Source organism: Bison bison, unplaced genomic scaffold (assembly GCF_000754665.1).
Source record: "Bison bison bison isolate TAMUID 2011002044 unplaced genomic scaffold, Bison_UMD1.0 scf7180017854880, whole genome shotgun sequence".
Taxonomy (NCBI): domain Eukaryota; kingdom Metazoa; phylum Chordata; class Mammalia; order Artiodactyla; family Bovidae; genus Bison; species Bison bison.
Window position 1 is genome coordinate 106,563 of NW_011485453.1, and position 7,883 is coordinate 114,445.

Below are 7,883 nucleotides of genomic sequence, written 5' to 3' on the forward strand. Positions count from 1 at the left end.
CAGTCAAGGCTCCTAAGAGACCAGGCCTCTTGGAGGTCTGACAGACCAGCCGGTGGAGGCGTGCGTTCTGCGGCTGGGCTGCGTGGGGGAGGGTGGACCAGGGTGCAAGTGTGGCGCGGAGAGGGGGGCATGCCACTGGGAGAGGTGAGGAGCCCGGAGCTCCCCTTCACCCCAGCTGCCTGCTCCCCCTCACACTGCAAGCGTTCCAGCAGCCGCGGGCTTCGTCCAAGATGGGAGGTGGGGGTGCCAGGCAGGGGCGCCAGCGGGAAACGCGGGTCCCCAGGCCAGCCCCCCCCCCAGCCGAGGCGGACCCGTGCCGGCGCCCGCCCGCTCCGCTCCGCTCCCCGCCGCAGCCGGCCTTCCGCCCTCCTCCGCGCAGGCGCCGGCTCCACCCCAGACCGGGCGGTGCTTCCGGGTGGGCTCCTGGGTGGGCTCCGCGCCGGCGTGTCCGGAGCCGCGGCGGACCGCTGGAGGCCTACGCGTCGCGGGGCCCAGGTGAGTGCGCGCCCCGGGAGCACGTCCCTCCGAGGGCGCACGGCCGAAGGACAGGCTTTGGGCTGAGACCCTCCCCGGAGTCTCAGCCCCACCGCAGTGAGCCCTGAGCGGGAGCCAGTAACGTGCTCCCGGGCCGCCCCTCTGCGTGTGCAGTCTTTAGATGAGCCCTGCCGGCGGGGTCGGACCCGCTAGGCCGCTCCATTTGCCACCAGCAGAGTCGAGGTCCAGCCCGAGGCCTCCAGGAAGGAGAGCCCGAGCCCGGTTGCCTGGTTACATGCTGGGCACACGGCCCGGCTCACACGGCCCCTGCCCGGCGCCCGCCTGCCGCAGACGTGACCGTCCGGTTGGCCCGAGAGGCTACTTCCGCACAGCCCTTCCTCCAGTGCGTGTCCCAGACGGATAAACACTCTGTAACTGACCCTGTTCGCCCAGGTTTTGACGGAGGGCTGGCAGGTGTCTTGGGCGCCTGCTTCCAGGCGGCTGTTCCCTGCCCTCCCCTTGGGGAGACCCAGCCTGGCAAGAGACCCTCCCCAGGTTTTGCCCAGAGCTCTGCGCTCTGGTGAGGGTGTTTCTTCCTAACACTAGTGAAGGCTGGCTGTAGGCTGGCTGAGTACTTCCCCGGCGTCTCATTTTATTCTCAGAACCACCCTGTGTGATGATGTTGGTTCCCTTTCTGCAGGTGAAACAGAGGCACAGACATTAAGTCATTTTCTGGGGCAGCCGGCACTCTTGGGTGCAACAGCAGGCTCACCCCACTCCTCAGCCCGGGGATCTGAACCAGGGCCTCCCTGAGCCTCACTCCTGGGGCAGCTGTATGAGTCCCCACCCCCCAGGGTGGGTCAGGGCAGAGACCCAGAGTCAGCCCGGGGCCTTGGGTAGGCCGAGAGCCACACCCGGGCTGAGGAGCAGGGCCGCAGCGTCCCGGAGCGCGAGCCCACGCTCGGTATCAGAAGATGGGCTAGGCTGCAGTCGCGGTCACATCAGCATCTGTTCTCAGCTGACCAGTGGCTCCGGACAACATAGTGTCAGCACTTACGTTAAAGATGATGGGTCTGTCGCATGCCAGGGAGGCACTGGAATCAACCCCTGAGGAGGGTGTCCAGGCCCCAGTGCTCACCTGCATCTTCCCTGGGAGACTGGCTGGTCCCAGAATGACTGAGGGTGTGTGTGGTCAGGTCCCCGGCCCTGCGGCAGCAGCTGGGAGGCAGGCGGTGTGCTGGTCTTGGCGGAGCCTCTTCACTCCTGGGACCTCACCTTTGCTTCACTTCTCCTTATTCTGACATCCTGAGTCACGAGCCACAGGACAGCTGGGGACTCATCAGGGTTGTCCTGAGCCAAGGAGACGAGCAACCTGGTGCTCACCCACGGGGGTGTCAGGCCTTCTGGGCCCTTGTAGGAGGGGTCAGGCACAGCGGGAGTCCTGCCGACTTGGGGAAGGGGTGTGGATGACTCGACCCCCCAGTCTGTTCCTCGGCCAAGGCCCCACTGGGGTCACAGCTGACTTAAAGTTCCTGGTCAGGGTCAGGTGCCCAGGGCTCAGAAGTCCACTTGGGGACCCCGTGATGAGTGGCAGTCAGCGGGGACCAGCCCTGACCCAGGCCTGGGTGCCACTGTCCCCTCCCCAGGCCCTGAAGCCCCCTGCCACTGAGCTGTGTAAGTGCTGCGTACGGGGCAGAGTGGCTGCTTTGTCACTGCCTTTATGTGCGGTCATCTCCTAGGGCCTCCGGGTCCCCGCCTGGGCGGAGCACGTCAGGTGTGGCATCATCTGCAGCTGGTTGCCCCCGTTTTGCAGATGAGGAGGTAGACAGGCAGGCAGTTGAATGAGTCCTTGAGCTCCTGACTTCACTGAACAACCATCTGTCCTCCCCAGATGATTTTGTCCTTTCCCATTTCAGCTTTCCTGCACAATGGGGCAGAAAAAGCAGCGAGCGTTGGAGGCCAAGCGGCATCAGAACCCATCGGACGGGACCCAGACACCTTCCCCCAAGGAGCTGCACCTGGGGCCGCCCGCGACCCTGGGCCCCACGCGCAGCATCTATTTCTCAAGCCCGGAGGGCCGTCCTGCTCGCCTGGGATCAGCGTTTTTCGACCAGCCCGCAGTGTCCCTGGCCCGGGCATTTCTCGGACAGGTAATAGAAATGTAGCAGCGTGGCCTCCGCGTGAAGAGTCACCACCGGGCAGCATCTGTGGGCACAGCCCTCTTCCCGCTGGGCTCATGTCCCTGACTTGGCCCTGCGTGTCCTCACGCAGTCAGCCGCTTTGCCCACACTTGCCCTGAGGAGCTTCACCTGAGTCGCCTGGGGCAGGGGTTGGGGCAGGGTTGGCTGAGAAGAATGCCGAGGTTGCTGGGGTGTCTGCCTGCTCTGGGCAGTGAGAGTGAGGAGGCAGCAGCTGCAGCATAGGACTTTCCATTGGGGCATGGGAGCGCTGGCCCTGGGTTTCTCGCAAGGACTGTGGTCCGTGCTGGCCCTGTCACCTGCCCTGTCCCCTGGCACAGCCACTGCCCTGCCGGAGTTGGTCTGTGTGTGTAGCACCTTAGACACACAGCAGCCGAGCCCACGGCACACAGGCTGTCCTGCATCGGCACGGGCTGGCGACAGCCTCTTCCTTGCCACTGGCTCGCTTCCCAGCAGCACCTGCAGCCCCGACCCCTGGGGGGGCCGCTGGATGCCCAGCGCCCGTCGGGGAGTCTGCTCCAGGCGGTGTGCACACAGCATGTGCCACATCTGTCTGGAGCACCATCGGGCTACAGTCCTGGTGCCAAAACCCTGGCTTTCTGGTCGTCCTGGAGGCTCTGTGGCTACGTTGTGTCCTTTAATGAGCCTACCGTGAGGTTAAAATAGCCAAGGAGATTCAGTTTCTGTGGCTATTTGAAAACTGGTGCCAAGAACAGACCCTAAAATGTAAGCTAGTGGAGCGTGATCTAAAGTGTGCACTCGTCGAGAAGGGAGCAGTCTGTTCCCCTGAGGATGCTCTGAGCTTCAGGGGCCAGGAGGTCCTGAAAGCATGTGGAGTCAGGAGAGGTTATGACCTCACACGAAGTGGCATGGGGGCAGGTGAGTCCAGCGTCCCATCGAGGACCCCAGGTCCTCACAGGCTCCCCCTGGGCTCCCGGCATGCCCATTTGAGCCTGAGGGTGGACAGGGCAGTGTCCAGCAGAGAAGGGAAGGTCTTATCCCGTGTGCCCCTTTCCTTCAGGAGGAGAACCTTTCTCAGACCCTCCCAGTGGATGTCCTCTGTAGAGCCCATACCAGGCTTGGGTCGTGCACTCATCCTCGGGCAGGTCAGTGCAAGGAGCTACGGGTTGCCACAACAGCCCAAACCACTCTGTGTCCCCTCGTGGGTTGAGAAGGGTCCTCTTAGGACCCCCACCAGCAAGCAGGAGATGTTTGTGATGGGCTGAGGGGCAGCCGACTCCTGCTGTCTGAGAGAAGACCGTGAGCACAGGGCTGCGGGAGGCTCCGCCCACCCCATGGCAGCGCAGAAACCATCAGGCTGTTTCCTGATCCTGGCCAGACACTGTGGGCTCCGTGGGTTAAGGGGCAGTGGCGTGGCCATCTGCTCGACTGCTCTGGCCTAAGGACAAGGCAGGTGCTGGGGACGTCCTGGGGAGGTGGCCGTCCCTGATACTCCACCATGAACCCTGATTGAGTCAGACCTGGGGCTGCAGACACTGGGCATGCCTGCCAGCCATTCTCAGGGCCGGGCCACTGTGCCGCGTGGTGCAGGCGCCGGGCACAGGGGCTCCAGGCGGGCGGGCCCGGCTCTGGCGTGCCCAGCAGTCCTCAGGGCCCTGGCTCCCCTGAGGCCTGCTTTCCTTGGTGCTCTGCTGGCCCCAGGGGACAGCCCCTGACAGCCGCCCCCGCCCTGTGCTCAGCCAGCCTCTGTCCCTCGCTGGACCCAACCCCAAACGCACCCAGTCCCCGCCCCAGGGTGTTGTCCAAGGCAGCCAGCGCCAGGCCCGACTCCCCGGCCCACTGCCTGTGCTGACCCCCAGTTCAAGGAGCTTGCCACCCCAGGGCTGGGGGCCAGGCTGGGGCACTGTGGGGCAGCTGGTCCTACTGCTTTCAGAGCTGACTGCGTGGGCGCTGAGCATGACAGCCCTTTGCAGTTGGTCTGGGTGGAGAGTTCCACGGGCCGTGGAATCCCGGGCAAGGCCCTGTGCCCTTCACACCGCTCAGCCTCAGGCTAAGCGTCAGGTCCGGGGGCACTGGGCATGGAGGGCAGGGCACCCATGAGAGGACGCGTGAGGACTTGCTAGTGCTGAACACACCCCAGCCAGGCCGGCTGCGCCCTGTGGACGGGACACTCGCTGAGCAGGGCCCGCGGCCCTCGGCCCAGCGGGATGGGGGGCGCCATGGCCGGCCCGGCTGTATGCGGATGTCCCGGGACATCCCAAGCTGGGGAGGGGCGTCCAGGCCGTGGGCCATCAGCAGGGAACGAGCCCCCTTTTTCCTCCCCGGAGCAGATCTTGGTCCGACGACTGGATGACAGCACAGAGCTCCGCGGCCGCATCGTGGAGACTGAGGCATACTTGGGGCCAGAGGATGAAGCTGCCCATTCAAGGGGCGGCCGGCAGACCCCCCGCAACCGTGGCATGTTCATGAAGCCCGGGACCCTCTACGTATATCTCATCTACGGCATGTACTTCTGCATGAACGTCTCCAGCCGAGGTGAGGAGGACCGGGGGGCAGGTGTCTGAGCCAGGGGCGCCTTGGGAGCGAGGCTGCAGCGTCACCCTGGCTGCACTGCCAGTGGCTCAGAGAGCGACCTGAGCCCCGAGCGGCAGGTGCAGGAGCCCCCGGGTGGCCGCTGGTGCTGCTGCTGGCCCGGGAGGACTCAGAGGGCTGACTGGGGAAACGACCGTGCGATCAATTTGGGGTGCTCTGGGCTCAGGCAGGAGCCTCGCCAGTGGGCAGTCACGGGGTCTCAGCAGGATGACCCTGCCACCGTGGGGAACACGAGGCAGTGTCTGGATGTTCTTGGCCGTCAGAGCCCTGGGGTGCTCCTGGCTTCCCCTGCGTAGGGGTCAGGGAGGGTGCACACCATTCATGACGCATAGGACGCCTGACTCCACAGAGAATGGTGGCCCCAGGGTCAGCAGTGCCAAATGGAGAGAGGCTGATCTAGAGCTCCCCCTCGCTGGGGGACCCACTAGGTCCTTCGTGGGTAGGCACCTCTGTTTTCTTGGGCGTTTGTGCTGGGAAGGAAGCGCCCAGCAGTAGGTCTCCCTAGCCCAGTCTGGCCAGCCAGTTCCAGCGTCCGTCTGCTGAGCCTCCGTCCCAAGATGAAGGCTCGGGGACGTCAGGGCTGTCGGTCACACTGGAGAACTGCAGTGACGTGCGAGCTGTGATCGCCCAGGGTGGACAGCTGCAGATGCTGAGTGTGAGCCGCAGGCTGGAGGATGCGAGGAGCCCTGACTGGCCCTGCACCCCGCCCCGCAGAAGGCAGTTATGTGAAACTGAGTGACAGGGACCGCCCCAGGGGCCTGTTATCTCCCAGAGAACTTTCCAGTGGCCAAGCTTTTCTTTGGCATTAGAACCAACCCCTCGTGAGGGGAGACTGGACTTGGATAAGGGGCTGCGGTTGGTGAGGAAGGGAAGGTGTTTTGGGGGGTACAGTTGGACTGGGCAGATGAGGGAGGTAATGTGTTCCTTTCTGGTCATGTGAGCAGGATGCCCAGGAACGTCCCAGTCAAGGGAGCAGAAAACTGCAGGGTGCAGACTGCCGGGGCCAAGCATCATCCAGGAGAGAGGGAGGGGCAGCGGGGCCGGTCTGTGCCTGCGGGGTGGAGGCCTGGTGGAGACCGAGCAGCTGCTGCGGGTGGGGGGCGGGGGGCAGGGGGGGAGGATAGGGAGGCCCAGTGGGAAGAGCTGGGGCTGTACTCACACGCATCCTCGGAGAGGAGGGGTGAGCTGCTCCCCTGACCTGTGTGCAGGCGGCACCCAGCGCGCTTGGTGGAACCAGAGGGAGCTGTGCAGCTGGTGAGGGAGGGCCCAGGAATCATGGAGGAACTAGAGCCCAGGCTTGGGCACCCTCAGGCCATCCTGAAATGCTTTGAAAAGTGGCTGGTTAAGGCTTGCAGGCTGTGCAGGAGGCCGGCTCCTGGGTGTTGTTGGGAAGCCCTGTGTGGCTAAGGCCCTGGAGGGACTGGGCTGGCCACGTGTCGGGCTGAGCCCCTCAGATCCCAGCAGGTGGGGCAGACTCCGGGCCCAGAGCAACCCCGGTGCTCAGCTGGGGATCAAGGGCTCTGGACAGGCATGTATTCTCTGGGGAATCCCAGGCCCTGGGTGTCGGCCCTCCCTCAGTGGCCTGGACTGTGGGGGGAGAGGGCGGGCCCCGAGGTGGGGAGCTATGTTGGCACCTCTCCCCATTGGGTCACAGGGTGGGGCTCACCTGCACCCTGTGTACACTGGGGGCGGCTACCATGGGCATATGCCCATGGGGGGCCGTCTCTGGGGCTTCCATTGCCTACCGACCTTACAGTTAGCGCCAGTCACACTAACCAGAGGAAGCCAGGGAGCTCCATGCCTCCCCAGCTGGTAGACACACGGCTAGAGGTGCCCGTAGGAGGCACAGGTGAGCAGGACGGGTGGCAGGCAGAGAGTCTGGGCAGAGAGTGAGCACAGGTGTCCCCAGCTGCTCTGGTCAGGCCTTGGATAGGAGAACCACAGCCTGGAAGCTCCATCTCCCACAGGGGACGGGGCGTGTGTCCTGCTCCGAGCGCTGGAGCCCCTGGGGGGCCTGGAGGCCATGCGGCAGCTTCGCCACGCCCTCCGCAAAGGCGCTGCAGGACGAGCCCTCAAAGACCGTGAGCTCTGCAACGGCCCCTCCAAGCTGTGCCAGGCCCTGGCCATCGACAGGAGCTTCGACCAGCGCGACCTGGCCAGGGATGAGTCTGTGTGGCTGGAGCAGGGCCCCCCCGAGCCCAGTGAGCCAGCCGTGGTGGCGGCAGCCCGTGTGGGCATAGGCCAGGCTGGCGAGTGGGCCCAGAAGCCCCTGCGCTTCTACATACGGGGCAGCCCCTGGGTCAGCGTGGTGGACAGGGCGGCAGAGCGGGACACACAGACTGGAGCCAGGGCGTGCTCCCACAAGGACTTTTAATTGTTTACCAACGAAATAAAGGCTGTGTTTCTAGAAGAGTGTCCTTTGCACCTTGTCCAGAGCCCTCCTGGCAGCCAGCTCTGCTCCGGTGACCCAGGGCCACCGTGCCCACTTTCTCTCAGGCCTGAAGCCACGCTGGGGTGGGGGGCACCACGGCAGACACACTCCCAGGGGAAGCAGAACGACTCCCCACAGGATGTCCTGAGCCAGGTCCTGGTGCCTTGGGTGCCCACAGAGAGGACTGCTTGGCCACGGCCTCCAGAGGCCAACACAGGAAGGTGGGG

The 7,883-nt window shown here is 64.8% G+C and overlaps 1 protein-coding gene across 1 annotated transcript; it reads left to right on the top strand.

The window, feature by feature from the left end:
• The first annotated feature begins 387 nt into the window (after positions 1-387).
• Positions 388-7,640, top strand: MPG (N-methylpurine-DNA glycosylase). Its single transcript, XM_010857393.1, has 4 exons — positions 388-495; positions 2,391-2,624; positions 4,964-5,168; positions 7,193-7,640. Exons 2-4 carry the CDS (start codon positions 2,403-2,405, stop codon positions 7,597-7,599), a joined length of 834 nt encoding a protein of 277 aa, XP_010855695.1. The 5' UTR covers positions 388-495; positions 2,391-2,402; the 3' UTR covers positions 7,600-7,640.
• The last annotated feature ends 243 nt before the right edge of the window (positions 7,641-7,883 follow it).